General features: G+C 37.7%; 2 protein-coding genes across 2 annotated transcripts in view; one reads left to right on the top strand and one right to left on the bottom strand.

The window, feature by feature from the left end:
• The window catches only part of LOC121323187 (calcium uniporter protein, mitochondrial-like), a 58,982-nt gene extending 53,882 nt beyond the window's left edge, over positions 1-5,100 (top strand). The window contains exons 4-8 of the mRNA XM_041264083.1: positions 247-351; positions 1,188-1,351; positions 1,763-1,966; positions 3,314-3,430; positions 4,305-5,100. Of these exons, the coding sequence (XP_041120017.1) occupies positions 247-351; positions 1,188-1,351; positions 1,763-1,966; positions 3,314-3,430; positions 4,305-4,343 (629 nt within the window). The 3' untranslated portion in view covers positions 4,344-5,100. The remainder of the gene's footprint in view (positions 1-246; positions 352-1,187; positions 1,352-1,762; positions 1,967-3,313; positions 3,431-4,304) is intronic.
• A 763-nt stretch (positions 5,101-5,863) lies between these two features.
• The window catches only part of cfi (complement factor I), a 29,281-nt gene continuing 19,856 nt past the window's right edge, over positions 5,864-15,288 (bottom strand). Inside the window, exons 8-13 of the mRNA XM_041264069.1 lie at positions 14,167-14,193; positions 13,529-13,647; positions 13,030-13,133; positions 8,105-8,385; positions 7,861-7,962; positions 5,864-7,058 (exon numbers count right to left, since the gene is read on the bottom strand). Of these exons, the coding sequence (XP_041120003.1) occupies positions 6,844-7,058; positions 7,861-7,962; positions 8,105-8,385; positions 13,030-13,133; positions 13,529-13,647; positions 14,167-14,193 (848 nt within the window). The 3' untranslated portion in view covers positions 5,864-6,843. The remainder of the gene's footprint in view (positions 7,059-7,860; positions 7,963-8,104; positions 8,386-13,029; positions 13,134-13,528; positions 13,648-14,166; positions 14,194-15,288) is intronic.

The following is a 15,288-nucleotide window of genomic DNA, read 5'->3' as shown; positions in this document are numbered from 1 at the left end:
TAAGAGAAAGTTAGAGCTTTGACCAACACCAGATAGAATACTTGGTAAGTAAGTGATGTGGTTCTGTATGTATGCAGTACATTGTATTTCTTGAGTAAAGCATCTCTACTTATATAGTGCTTTATATGCCAAGACAAGTTGTAGTACCTGTCTGAAATATTTCTGCAGGACCTAAGATGACAGAAGTTTTCTAGAAGTGACATGCAGACACTTACTGTTATTAAAATAAAAAATATTTTCCCACAGATGGTGTACAAATATCGGTCACTACAACCATGGACACTTTGCTGATGAACAACTTTCAGCTGCTTATCAATGACATGACCTATAATGTGCATCCTCCAGTTGGAGGTAATCTCTTCATTTTTCTTCACACATTTTTAGTACATTATATTTAATATTTCTACCTACTATGCTAGGACATTTTTTTCTTTTTAAGGTTATTGCATGCATTACAACATTTAGCACTGGTTGGTGAGCAAAGCCCAGGCTTTATTGTGCAGTGGGTTAATATCACATGTAATATTATAAACAGTAAAGGCGTATTTAGGATAGGGTAGGCGACTGAATTAGTGACCCTCAAGGGCAGGCATGAGATGCATTGCCTCCATGTGAGTTATCCCTGCATCTTGCATAAAGTCTGCAGTGGTTAGACTCCAACATTTTCCATAATTGCCCAAATCAATCGCTGCACACACACAAATAAAAAATGTAATTTTAAAGAAACTGCAGTTACAGCATCCTTCTACTAACTGGGAAATGGCCTTATTAGAGGTAAATTGTGGTGTGGTTTTTTTTTTTTTTTTTTTTAAGCCGAGTGTTTTTAAAGGTAAGCTCTTCCTGTATTTTTGTAAATGGTTAATGTGCTTTTCTAAAACAGATTGATCACAAAAACAAACATTGCAAAGTACTGTAACCTACAGTAAAGTGTTGTAAAACGCCCTCTGCGCTGAGATTTTATTGTGAATGTGTGAGAAAAGGCTAATGAGTCTCCACTGCATTCATGATTTTAAGGGAGGTCTATGCGACTGACCCGTTGCATCATTCTGGGCCCCAGTCTGATGGCTCAATGATATACTGAACAATGTTATGAGCAATTTAATGCATAGATTGACTTGAAGCCACATGTAGACAAACACCCAAATGAAATCTGTATTTGCTCTATTTGTGTATATCCTGTTGAACAGAGAAGGTGAGCAGCAAGGAGCATGTCACCCAAATGGAAGATGTGAAGACCATTGTCCACAGGCTGCATGTAGCTCTGCACCTGCCCACTCACCAGCTGTTCAAGGAGAGGGAGCTCCTGGATAAGCTGGCTGATATAAAACAGCAGCTGCACCCTTTAGAAGAGGTAAATGTTCCTGATCTGTTATGGGAACTGAACTATCCTGGTATTCTCTGATTAGAACACTAATATCGTTAATGGTTCAACAAACTAGTAATATTTTCACACAGATGCTAGTAACATTATTTTGAGGAAATGATGAACTAATCTTAGCTTGTGTTTACTGATGGGCTCAGAAAATACCATACTTATTTTTTCCCCCAGTTCCCTTATAGGATCGCTTCGTATTTCATTTTCTTTACTTACAGTTTTTGTTTCGTTGAAGTCCTATCTTTTGCCAAAATTATGTAAAACTTGTAAGAAAACATTTTGGTGCAAAAGCATGAGAAGTTAAATAGCACTGTTGAATCACTTGTGTTACACAGAGCTGTTCCTTTTACTATCAATATAATTCGTGCTGTGGTGGTGTTCTGACAGGTGAAAGGTCAGTTAATTCGTAAAGCTGAGGCAAGGATGACGAGACTGCTGTGGGCTGGATTGGCTATTCTGTCTGTTCAGGGAGGAGCCCTTTCCTGGCTCACCTGGTGGGTTTACTTCTGGGATCTCATGGAACCTGTCACCTACTTCATCACATATGGGAGTGCCATTGGCTTTTACTCCTACTTCGTCCTCACAAAACAGGTAATAAAACTGTTTCCAACCCACATCTACTATTGGTATCAAAAAACAACCTTGTATGTAATTATTTTCAACTTTTTAAAGTGGCAGTGTTGCCATTTTGCTCAGTCCTTTTTTTTCCCCAAAGGTAGCCTATCTTCTTTTTTTAGTCATTGCCCAAGTTATAAATTGGGGAATTTTAGAGTTTGCAATTGTGTTATTATTTATCCTGGTTCACTGCTGCAACCCCCGGCGACTCGCGTCCTCCGAAATGTGGTCCTGTCAAGCTGTCATTTTTTTGCACTGTGGATCCACAGCGAAGCCACCAGACCTCCTAGTGCTGAAGGACAACACAGATCTGAATGGAAAAAACCTGCAAAACTGCAGCTGCCCTATCAGCCACAGGGGTCACTGGTGCACGGTGAACTGCGTATTGCCCTGCAGACCTAAGTCAGTTGTGCGCCGCCCCCTGGGAACTCTAGTCATGGTTGGCAATGACGTAGCCTGGATTTGAACCTGTGATCTCCAGCCTATATGGCACATTCTGTACTTCAAGTGGAGTGCCTTTACTGGAGGTGCCACGCGAGAACCCCCAAAGGTAGCTTATCTGTTGGGACAAAAGCTTCCGGACCCCCTTGGAACCTGCTTTTCAAAGTCTCCAATCCAAATAGGCATGCATCTGCTATTGCATGCAGCATCAGGAGGTTCCCTTTCAAGCATGAAATGTAACCATTACGGGATAGGTATGTACCTCCTAAAGTCCCAAATATTGTATACCAAAGCTGCTGTCTGACCCTGTGATGCAGTCGTGGCCCTGCCCCAGCGGGAACAAAAGGACTGCGCTCTCTGATGAGTCAGTCGCCAATACCTGGTACCAAAAGTGGGAGCACAGTCAAAATTTTAAAAAGACTTCATTGCATTTATTTTTTTAGTTATCAACTATTCAAGGTATGAATTTATATAACAAGTAAGTCTTAAGTTTTAAAAAAATGCAGCTGTGGTATACAATATTTAGGATTCAGGTCTTTAAAAGGTAAATACCCATTCAGTAATGGTTACATTTCTATTTTGGGAACCAGGGTTATGAGAATAACCTAACATTGTACATTTTATTGCAAGGGAAGCAATTGTTTTTGTTTTTTTGCTGGAAACATACAAAGATAACATTTTCAGCAATAGACAAGTATGTGATCTATTTTTATAAATTGTAAAAAGGGACGGGATTCTTGTGACCACTGTATGCTTTGATTTTATGGAACTTAAGTGGTTTAAAAAGTGTAAATAGGCAAGACAATTATCAGCAAAGTGTGAGGTGCCTATGTAATGAAATATTTCTGCCTCCTATCTCTCTCCTCCTGTTTTGTTTGATAGGACTATGTTTACCCAGACTTTAAAGACCGACAGTTCTTGCATTACTTCTACCGAGGAGCCAAGAGACAGCGTTTTGATGTCGAGAAGTACAACAAGCTGCGGGAGGAGTTGGCTGTGGTACCACATTTGCATTATTAATTTTCTTAACTTCGCTGGTCCATTTCAAAATCCTCAAGGCATAAAATACAGTACTGTAAAATGAAAATGCTGCAAAGGTTCAATATTGTTACACACTTCAGTATATGTAAGTTTTAGTTTTATAAAGAGGGATACCAGTGGCTCTTATGCAGATATAAATTGAGGTAGTGACCATTTTGAAATGACATGCGCACATTCTTGGGCGAACTAGCCAAGTAATTGTGTGAGGGATACTCGGGTATGTAAAAATAAATAAATAAATAAATGAATAAAAAAACACAATATGCAGAGACATGTCTTCATTGAATGACTGATATCAAAAGACTTTATTTACAAGTCTGCCTAAGAGAACAGAATAATAATGGAATTGAATCAAACACAATTTAAAAGATAAATATGTTGCTATTTATACAACGAGTATTATATTACAATAATATTCTTATGTATATATATATTATATATATATATATATATATATAATATAATTGAAGTTAGTAAAAAGATTTCAAAAGTTAATAGGCAAATTATCAATACATTATATTAATGAGTTATGAAATTGTTAGTACCCGGTTATTAATACAATTAATAAGCAGGGGATAATAAGCAGATGCAACTATTTGGTCCCTTTTTGACCAGTTAATTCAAGTGTCACTGCAAATAAACTGCTAAAGTTTCCTCAAAAGGAAGAGAAATTAGTGTACAGTTGTCTTACCACTGTAGTTACCATTGACACTATTTTTGTGATTTTTCTTATTTTCATATGCGTTTTGTAGGTAACTGTGGAATATTCGTTTGTAGAAGTCTTATTTATTTTTGCTACTACTATGAGCAAGTTGTTATCTTTCTTTTTCAGGTTGAACAAGATCTGAAACGCCTTCGGGAACCACTCTAGTTACAACTTCTGATTGAGCAAATTGAAGGGAAAGAGTGACGTGGTTTTGTGATATTGTTATATAGGGTTATATTGCTTCAGTAAAATATGTACTGAATGCCTAGGGTTGTACAAGACATTGTAAGAGAAGTGCTATGTTAGTATAAATATGAACCTCTAATTATCTTTGAAAACTGAGAACTGTGTTCCCCTCCCCCTCCAGCTTGTGTTATCCAGAGGCAGAACTTTTAATTTCTTCATTCGTATTGACAGCAAAGCATTGTATGGTGTAAAGAAATGTCTCAAGTCCTCTGCCGTTTTGATGTTTTTGTTAGATGTCCGTACACCAAAAAAAAAGTTGAATGCAAACTGTGCAAGTGATTTAGCAAATTACTTTAATTCCCCACATTAACTATCCAGCAGTTCACATTGTTTTGTTTTTTTACACAGTAGTTTAAAAACAGGCTATAAAATTCAGCCATAATGATCCCTGAATAAAGGTTTCATGAAAAATATTAATTAAAATCAGAATGGAATAAACCTGTGACCTGTATAGTGGAAAAACGCATAGATAACACACTACCCAACAGCAGTAAGGCAGAGGGAGTTTGGTCAAGTGATTTAATTAATTGATTAATTTCTATGGCGACTCTCGGAGGACATCGAAATGATACTGTGTATAAAATGTTTGTCATAAGACTGTTATCCAAGTTTGAAATTTGATAATTTCTTGTGATCTTAACAGTACATTTTAAATAAAATTTCTCCTGTCCTTAAATAAGCCACCATATGTCTGATTTATTGTTGTGAAATAAGTTACTGATTCAGTTTGAGTTTTTTATACAATTTCTGCTTTTTACACTCTGTCATCACACACACAAAGCAGATGACAAACTCCTGAACAATTCATTTGTTTTGTGATCTGAGGTACAACTTCTTTGTGAGCACAGAGGCAAAGCAGGGGACCTGTTTTTCCCCGATGGGGTGCTCCTGGTTGAGACCTTTCTGCTGACCAGTCAGGAGCTCGGTGAATTACAGCGTGGAGCCGGACCTCTGCAGGGCTTTCCCCAGAAGCTCTGCTTTGATTGTAAGGCTGGGGATTGCTGCTAATTAAGAGCAACTCCCTTGAGGTTCATGCCTGGCTTAATTTATTGACCGGGTAGGTGGCGTCTTTGTCAAGATTGCTACAATATTATTCTCATGCCTGTAACAAGGATACTAGCATGTGCAATACTTGTGGTTTGCCTTTCAGTTCAGTCACTGTATAGCCAGCTGTCAGGTTTTTTATAATGACAGACTAGCTTCACCGTCAGGACGACTGCATTTGATTCAGTACTATCAGAAGACATAGAAGGTGCCTAGAAACTCATACCACAACATTATGAGCCATACAACACACACTCACAGCTGTACACTTTAGGAAGCAGAAACAATAGTGAAGTCTCTTACTGCATTTGCTTATAGAAATGTTCATGCGTGTGAAATTAATGTTCAGATTCGCCCTAAAATCCACCAGTGCAAACATCAGCTTCATTCCAGAATAGTCAGTATTTGTTTTTATTAACAGCCTTATAAAAGTTTTTTATGCTTGCCAATTTAAACATTCTGGGCTTTATTCAATGTATCTGAACCATGGCAGATGTAAATACTAACATTCTTTTAATCACCAAGTACCCTTGCTTACATTTTACATATTGTTATTGACAGAAATGCACTAAACATACTTACACTTTTAGATCTTTGATTTTTATAATCCCGGTACACTTAATGCAAATTAGTGCAGTGGGAATATGTACTTTTTATCTCAAGTGAATAGTCCCTGATAACTGCAAACTAGGAGAAAAATAATGGCATTTAAATAGGAATAAGAGGAATCTCAACTTGTATTACCATATTAGCCATGCATGTTACAACACAACCATGAAATGTTTGTTCTCAACAGAATACACAGAGCATGCGCCACGAATGTTCATGTTTGTAGTTATTCCACAAATAAGGATCGAAAACTAGCCCACAATGGCCTTCTTTAAGTATTATGTTTATATAAAAATGTTAAGCTTAAATTTAACAATTTAATGCAGAGAAGGACTTTCTTCAGATAACAAGCTCAGCACCTGTTTGGAACATGCAGTCATTCTTTCAATTAATCTGAACGAATGCAAAATAGATTCTGAGATCTGGTCAAATAAAATACAAAATCACTGAGGCCCACTAAACATAAAACATCAATTTGATGCTAGATCGCATAACATTTATTATATAAACTTTTTTTTTTTCTTAATAGGTCAGGCGAAAAGAATACTGCTAATGATGTATATTCAAACCAGTATTAAAGACAATCAGTACAGAGTAGAGATCATCCCCATATATATGTATTATGCAGTACATCATAAAAGCCACCTTTTAAATGGCCTTTTTGAAAGGTTACTATAAGCAGGCTTGAGAGTAAGTAAACAACACAATAAACTATTTAATTGGCAACTGAAAACATGTTTGCTTACAGTGGCTGAAAGTGTGCTATTTACACGTTATATTTGCTAATTCTGGCCCTGCCCACGTGGTGGCTTATCCACTCATAATAGTGGGCTACCTTCGTGTAAACTCCTGGGTAATTGGCTACTCCACATTTCTCTCCCCAGCTGACAATCCCCCATACATAGGACACTCCATTATGAGTGCACACCAGTGGTCCACCGGAATCCCCTTGGCAAGTGTCTACTGACCCATCATAGGTACCTAGTTAGAGAGATGGGAGGAATGGGTAGATATAATATTTTATTAAGCAGCGATACTGTGCAAGACATTCTCAAAACAATGTCATTTATTCCTAATTATTTCCACTTCAATATGAAGATAAGGTCTTTGAAATAAATAAATAAATAAAACGCACATAGGCTTAAATTCTCAAAGCTATTTGCCCCAAAATGTCAGTGTCACTCAATTTTAGCCTTTTTATTTTAATTGCAGAATAACGCAAAGAATTTCATTTTTAATTGTGGAAAACTAAAATCCCTGGTAATAACACAAGCAATTAAGTTACCAAACCTGAAATAAACACGCCGACATTTGATGCTGGGGCTTGTAGTCTTGAGTTGCTCCTTATTCATTCTATTATTGTAAATGGGGGTTTTCCCCATCGGACAAACATAACGGTAATGACAATATGGAGTAAATAGCTTTGAGAAACCGGCCCTGTGTGTGTTTGTTTAACAAATAATATATGGCAAGTGAAATCTCTTGGGATTCCAAATCCTGTTATCCACAATAACACAAAATTGTACAGTTTTGCTAAACACATGTCATCAAGGGTTCATATGTATACAACAATATGGAATTCTGGCCATACAAGTACAGTACCCTGCTGCAACTAGGTCTAAATCTAAAGGAGTACTAAACATCAATTCCACTTTCTTATTATTAGTACCACCAACTTTTTCTCTGGTCTGCTTTTATTGTGATGAAAATATTTTGGTTTGTTGCAATAGTTGAAACATTTACATCACTCCTATAATCAGAGATAAACATAGTTTCTTCTTACCTGCACATTCCATTCCCTTGTAATATCTATGGCCATAAATTTCTGAACAGTTTTTTATTATTTGGATGTGAGCCCAATTAAGAACATAAACTCTTTCATATCCTGAAAAAAACAAAACACAAGTATGAGTTGTTGAAAAGGGTATTTATCTGAACGAATCTTTGAAGTGTCACTATCTATTTGTAACATTATAATTGGGGGGGGGGGGGGTGTTAGGGTTAGGGTTATAAGATTTACTGATTACCTTTTGCTCGGCCCCAGCCAGAAATAACGCATTTGTCTCCAGGTTTGAACTGATACTCAGACCAAGGAACACATGCTGCAGCAATGTATTTGTTGGGATTAACGCATTCTTTGGTGTGATAAATATTCTTCATCTGAATCAAAGCAATGTCATTCTGGTATGTTGTAGGGTTGAAATCTGGGTGGATTATGACTTGCTCTACAGCTATTGAATCTGTATCCTTGTCAACTTTCAATGCGTTCCATACCCCGATTTTGATTCGGTACAGTTGCGGTTTAGGTCTGAAAAGAAAGAAAAGAAAAAAGAATTGAATAATGAACAGAGAAAATATATAAAACAGTATCGTTCATGAAGTACTGTAGTTGTTTCACAAATGAGGAACGCCGATTAGCTGAAGAGCTAACAAACGTTGATATATTGTCCCGGTTGCAGATTTTTTCTTGTTTTAGAATCCAGACAAACAGGAACACATCACTGTTGCCCACTGAAACTCATACCAGTTGATTCAAACTCAGCGCCGTTCTGAGACAAGAGGCCACACAAAAGACAGGCAGTTCATATAGCGACATAGTGGAGAGCAACAACGTGGAGAAGTGCTTTGTGAAAAGTGTGGAGCAACTTAGAAGCAGTTTGAAAGCAGATTGACAGCTGCAGAAACTACATTTAAACTATAAATAAATAAATAAATTAATTAATAACCCATAATATTAATTAATATACCAGGCTAGTTCGGTCATGAGAGCATGATTGCGTGGACGTACTACAACCCTAAGTCAGGAGGAAAAAACCAGCAGAGCTCCGATTTGGTTCACACACCCATGCTACGACGTTCTCCAGGGCCTGCTTCATCCGTAATGCTAGAAATGGAGCTGCACAAAATGACAGATCAACAGGCGTTTGAGGAGCTGGCATACCCAAAATTCTTTGAAGTTTGCCCCTTAACAGGCAGAAAGCCACCAGGGAGATAGAAGAGGGTCGAATCTATTGGGTTCAGATCGGCAGAGACAGGGAAAGAAAGAAACACAACCACCTGAACTCAAAACGTCAAGCAAATTCAACCCACTTCAAAATTTAGATGGTCATGATTCAGTCGAATAGCAGCTGGAGAAGCTGGGGAGTCTAGATTGGGGTTGGGGAATCAGAGGGGACCAGCTGACGGAACTTGGATACCAAAAGTAGAGGCATGAAGAGAGCTTGAACTGAGGGCCGAGGTTGCAGCACGAGTTGAACGAACATATGAATCAGCTGCTGGAGAAGCTCAGCGTCCTTTGTGGCCCATATTCTGGAAATGGGGGCAGAGAGATGAGAAGCCGACTGTGATGAGTCAAATGGGTTTCGGTCTGTGATTCAGCCTCCCGACAGTAGATGGCATCAAACCAACTCGGGACTTCCCTTACCAAGATCTTGTGACCATGGGAAAAGTCATCTTTTTGAGGGGCGGCACCTTGGTGAGGGGCAGAAGTACGAGTATGTAAATTCCAGCCACTAGAGTCAAGTGAAGGATAAGGACACCTGTTGGTTGGGGATTGGTGTTCCACTGACTACAGAGGCGGGACATTACATACAAAAGGGAACGTACTACTGTGTTCGGGGTTGGTCCGAAGGTAAAATAGGCGGAGTAACGGGTGGAGGGAGAGACTAGTTTGGAGCAGCAGGATTTTTGAAAATCTGAACTAATATTTATTTTGTCTTTGTTTTGTTTATGTCCGGTACGCCACGAAGACGATTAAGGAAGAGTTCTCACGATCTGTTTTGGATTTTTACCCCTGCACTCCCTCCCTCACGCCTTTTTTTTTCTTTTTGTTATTTAATTTTTTTGTTGTTGTTGTGTATAGAAAATAAAAATAAATTATTTTATTTCTGTACACATAAATTGCTGTCTGGACATTCCATTTATACACTCTCGCCTCACACCGACCATTCAATGTGTTAGTTAATACGAGATCAATCAGCGGTTTGCTTCTATCATGTCTGCTTGAAATGGAAAAGCTGAACTCAAATTCAGAGATTTGGGTTTCACAACTCCAGTCATTCCCCTAATAGTCAAACTCCTGTGTGAAAGGCAATGAAGTTTAAATATTAGCGGTGAAACACAAATTGACGGCGTCTGAGAATTTGCTATAAAACTAAACACTAGACAGCGAAGGTGCAAGTGATCAGGGCTTAAATAGAAAATAGGTACTAATTGACAAGAAATTAGAAGTCCCTAGCTCCACGCTCCCCCCAAACTACGCTCTAACATAAAAAAACTTTCCAAACAGGATTATAAATCTCTCTGTCTGTTTCATTTCCACACTGCATCACCTCGGCACCTGCATCCACTAAGCCACTTTGTCACAGGGTCACAACAATGGACAAAATTTCAAAGGGCATAATAATAGGGGCATGCTATAGACTGCCAAATTCAGACACTGAGCAAAATAATCTGTTCTACAATGACATTAGAAATGTATTTAGCAAAGGAGAAGCCACACTAATAGGGGATTTCAACTTCCCCCATATAAAATGGAAAAACTCAGTGGGGAGCATGATGGATGAAATTGAAATGGTAGAAATGACCAATGTCTGCTTCCTAATGCAATTTATCAACGCACCGACTAGAGGGGAGGCATGCCTTGATTTAGTCTTTTCAAATAATGAGTTTAGAGAACCATTGGCAAACTTAGATCACAACATGATCTCATTTGAAGTGCTAGTTAAAACCCCAAAAATAACAACTAAAGCGAAGGTTTACAATTTAAAAAAGGCAAACTATGAAAGAATGACTAACAAGTAGATTGGAGTAATATAGCAAAAACATCCACAGAAAAAGGGTGGCTGTTTTTCAGATATGCAAAACAATTACATCCCAAAAGTAGACAAATCAAAATGTAAAACAAAATGGTTTAATAGATCAATTAAAAAAAATATTCAGAGAAAAAGGGCACTTTACAGAGCGTTCAAAGGGACCAAGAACAAAGTACACAGAAAGAGTGCTTTGAACTGGAAATGCAAGTCAAAAGGAAGTTAGAAAGGCCAAGAGATTGATAGAAATGAACAATGCCAAGGGGGCTAAAACCATTTCTAAAAGTTTTTTTCAATATTATAACAGCAAAAGAATATTCAAGGAGGAAGCAAAATGTTTAAGAGATACAAATGGCAAAATCATAGATGAAGGGAAAAAAAATAGCAAATATACCTTAAATGATTACTTTTCACAAGTTTTTACAAAGGAGGATACGGGCAACATGCCGACCTGTTCCTATCCAGCTTTAAATAACTTTAGCATAACAGAAGCAGAAGTGGTAAAGGGACTAGGAGCTCTTAAAATAAACAATTCCCCTAGGCTGGATGAGATCCTCCCAATAGTACTCGAGGAAATGAAAGGAGTTATCTACAAACTGCTAACCAAGATCATGCAGCAGTCTCTTGAGACAGGGATTGGACCGACAGACTGGAAAATTGCAAACATAATACTGATCCACAAAAAGGGAGACAAAACCGAACCAGGTAACTACAGCCCAATAAGCCTGACTTCTATTACATGTTAATTTCTGGAAATTATAATAAGATCCAAAATGGAAAATAACCTATATGGTAACAGTATCCTGGGAGACAGTCAGCATGGGTTTAAGAAAGGGAGAACGTGTCTAAATAACCTGCTTGATTTTTTTTGAGGATGCAACATTGACAATGGATAATTTCAAAGCTTATGACATGCTTTATTTAGATTTCCAGAAAGCTTTGATAAAGTCCCGCATAAAAAATTAACTTTCAAACTTAGATAGCACATAGATTGGGGAGTGGTTAACAAGTAGAAAACAGAAAGTACTGATTAGAGGAGAAACCTCAAAATAGAGCGAGGTAACCTGTGGAGTACCACAGGGATCAGTATTAGGTCCTCTTCCTAATCTACATTACTAATATAACATTCTTCAAAGGTAAGTTTTTATGAATTAAATAAAGTTTCATATTCATGTACTGCTGTTCTTGGCTGCTTGAAAGACAAACTATACTTCTTTTATTAAAATCTCAGAACTCCTCCTATGTTCTTTGCTGCTAATTTGTATTACTGGTGTGTCTTTTCGTAACGGTTTGACACTTACCCTGAAGTAAACAGCTTTCAGTAACAGAGGCCTGTGGCGAGGTGCCCCACCCCTGTGCATATTTTGTGTTTTATGTTGTCTGTTATATGTATTATTACATTGGTGCATGGGTTATAAATGGGGATATGTAGCACAGGTGATGTAAAATGTATATTTGTATTTCGGTGCAGGGATTGCACAATCACTTCATGTGCAGATAAAATGGTTATTTCTACAGGGGCATGGGGACTGCACAATCCCTTCACATGCAGATTGAAATGGGTATTTGTACAAGGGCGGGGGGTGGGGTCCTAGGTCGGCCAGGGTGTCCTCAGCTCACCGCACACCAACGACCCCTGTAGTCTGGCCAAGCACCTGTGGGCTTGCCTGTTAGCTGCCCAGGAGCTGCGTTGTCCTCCGACGCTGTAGATCCTGGGCGGCTGCATGGTGAATCCGCAGTGTGTAAAGAAGCGGTCGGCTGACGGCACACGCTTCGGAGGACAGCGCGTGTTCGTCTTCGCCGCTCCAGAGTCAGCGCAGGGGTGGTAGCAGTGAGCCAAGCATAAATAAATAATAACTGGCCATTTCAAATTGGGAGAAAATCAAAAAATAATTGGCAATGACTAAATTTAAAAAAAACAAACAAAAAAAAAATGCTGGCACGATACTTGTTTTGGGGTTTGGACACTGTCTGTTTTGTCTGTATTTATTTTGGCCAACTTGCCGTTTTGTTTTGTGTTCAAGTATTTGTGTTTAAACATTTTATTTTGTTCATTTATAATAAACCGGTGCAACAGCGCAATTCACTACACATTCTGTGTCCATTCTCTTCCAGCCAATCTGTTCACAAGGCCAGATTACCTCACACAGTGGGCTGCTGTCAGTACCCAGCACCCTCCGATATAAATCCCTCCACAGTTTATTTCTCCTTCATCGTCAATTGCTATCTGCCAAGGAATCTGACCCTGGAAATAAAAAGGAAAATCTATTACACTCTGTTGTAGGAAACCATCTCTCTAAAAATTATATTCTGAAAAGACATTATTTATACCTGCTATAGAAGTTTGCCTAGTATAGGAAATCACAACCAAGGGTAGTCATCTATAATGACAGTTCTTGCCAGTTTTCACTGTAAGCAGTACCACCGAAGGTGTGTGCTTATACTGACACAACCCACTCCTTAGGTGTGCTGTGAGGCCTGGGCGCAACTAAATGCATGCAGCCTCCTAAGACACTGTACAAACAGGTGCAACCATCAAATGTGTATTGTCATGACAGAATAAAGAGGCTTCATCTGAGTCAAAATGACAATGAAATATATCCTTAAAGGTTTTTTTTATAATAATCTTATCTTACTCACCCTTTCTGCCACGTTTCCTCCCAGAAGACGTTTCTTTCTTGCCCCTGGGCTCTTCCTCTCTCTGAAGGTGCTGATTCCACAGGTTAGATCAGAAATGTTTTTCCTTGTTAATTTTGTTTCTGAAAAATGTAAAACCTTTTATTCACACTTTTCAATGTATTCCATCCAAGCACAGCTGCTACACTACCACGTAACAATGTAGCTGTTCCCCTGCTACACTGTCCCATGAGTATGAAATACCACATAAAACAAATGTGGTATTTCTTACATTCACTGGGGGTTTGAAGGGGGGTGGTTAATGGTTACATTGTTACCCACTAGACTTGTATTAGTTGTCTGAGAGTTATGTTCAAGTATTTAGCAAAATATAAAAATACAGGCAGATCTCAGTGACCTCAAAAGGGGAATGATAGTGGGTGGCTTGATCTACAAAGAGACCAAGACATCTAAATGAGAAAAACATGTAAAAGATTCATATAATTTATTAAAAAGTAATAAGATAAGGTACAGTACCCTCACAAAGTATACATACATTTAAGGTTAATTTAATAATACTGTAATGTTGAATGATCTCTGGAATTCAGTTTAAATATCTAGTTGCAATAATGTCTGCATTTACTGTATGACAATATACATACCTTCTACTATGCTTGAAAGTATATTTTCTGTAAGAAAAAAAATCAAAATGTAAAAAACTGATAATTAAAAAACAGAACATTGAAATGAATTTACAAATAAAATTAAATGCTGATCTGATGTATTGCGATTGATTTTCTTGTAGGTTTCTTTGGGCATGTACTTCAGGCTAGTTTGCTGTCAGATCTTCATACAATTTAGGTTGGTTGTTATCCCCATAACATAAGATTACTATAATGGTACAAGATGATACACATGTGTAGGTGTACACGATTAAAAGGACTCCATCTGCTCCCATATATAGGGACATAAACATTATTTTAAACTGTGCTTTGTGCTAAATTTAAACAGTAGTACATTTTGAAAAATTAAGGTCACAATATTGCTCAATAATGTTAAATAAACAAATAAAAACACTACAAGGTTCTAGTGAACTGCAAACTGGATTTAGATATTCAAAATTGTCCTTAATAAACATTCTTTACAGCAGTCCTTAACAATTTTTCAATTGGGCCCATATTCTCATGTGCAACAAAGTGAATGGGAAAATGTATTTATTGTGTGAAAGTAGATTACATGCAAACAAGGGGAAATTACAAATGTCTAATACAAAACAATAAGTGACTTTTGCTGTTTTTCCAATGGGAGGTGAGAAAATGCTTTGGGTTTTTAAACCAAGGTATATGATTAGGTTGCCTCCAAGGTCACCTTTGAGAAGGGACATAAGTCAAAGGGGATAACCTAATATAAATAAAATGAAGAAATAAAAAAATAGAGTGCTGTCAGAAATTATTCACATTCACATTGGTTTTAATGCTTGTCGTAAAAATGATTCACGAAAAATAAATTAATCGTAGATGTAGTGATGGCGTCACGAGTAAAAAGGGCTAACAACATACATCTGTCCTTCATTGTTGTGCCTACATTAATAAAGTATGCAAGTGCAACATGAAAGTAAGCTGTTTGAATAGCATCATTTTAACAAATGCTTTCTAGTGTCAGTTCTTATTTGTGCTTTTGCCTTAAATTAATACGTAATTCTGGGAGTTCCTGAAGAAATTTGCAAAAACAGGGTGGAGATGAGGAATCAAAAATAATGTAATGAGATGTACTAAAGCTGCGGG

This window comes from Polyodon spathula, chromosome 1 (assembly GCF_017654505.1).
Source record: "Polyodon spathula isolate WHYD16114869_AA chromosome 1, ASM1765450v1, whole genome shotgun sequence".
NCBI lineage: Eukaryota > Metazoa > Chordata > Actinopteri > Acipenseriformes > Polyodontidae > Polyodon > Polyodon spathula.
Note: the sequence above shows the minus strand (reverse complement) of the source record. Positions and strands in the feature narration are given on the sequence as shown.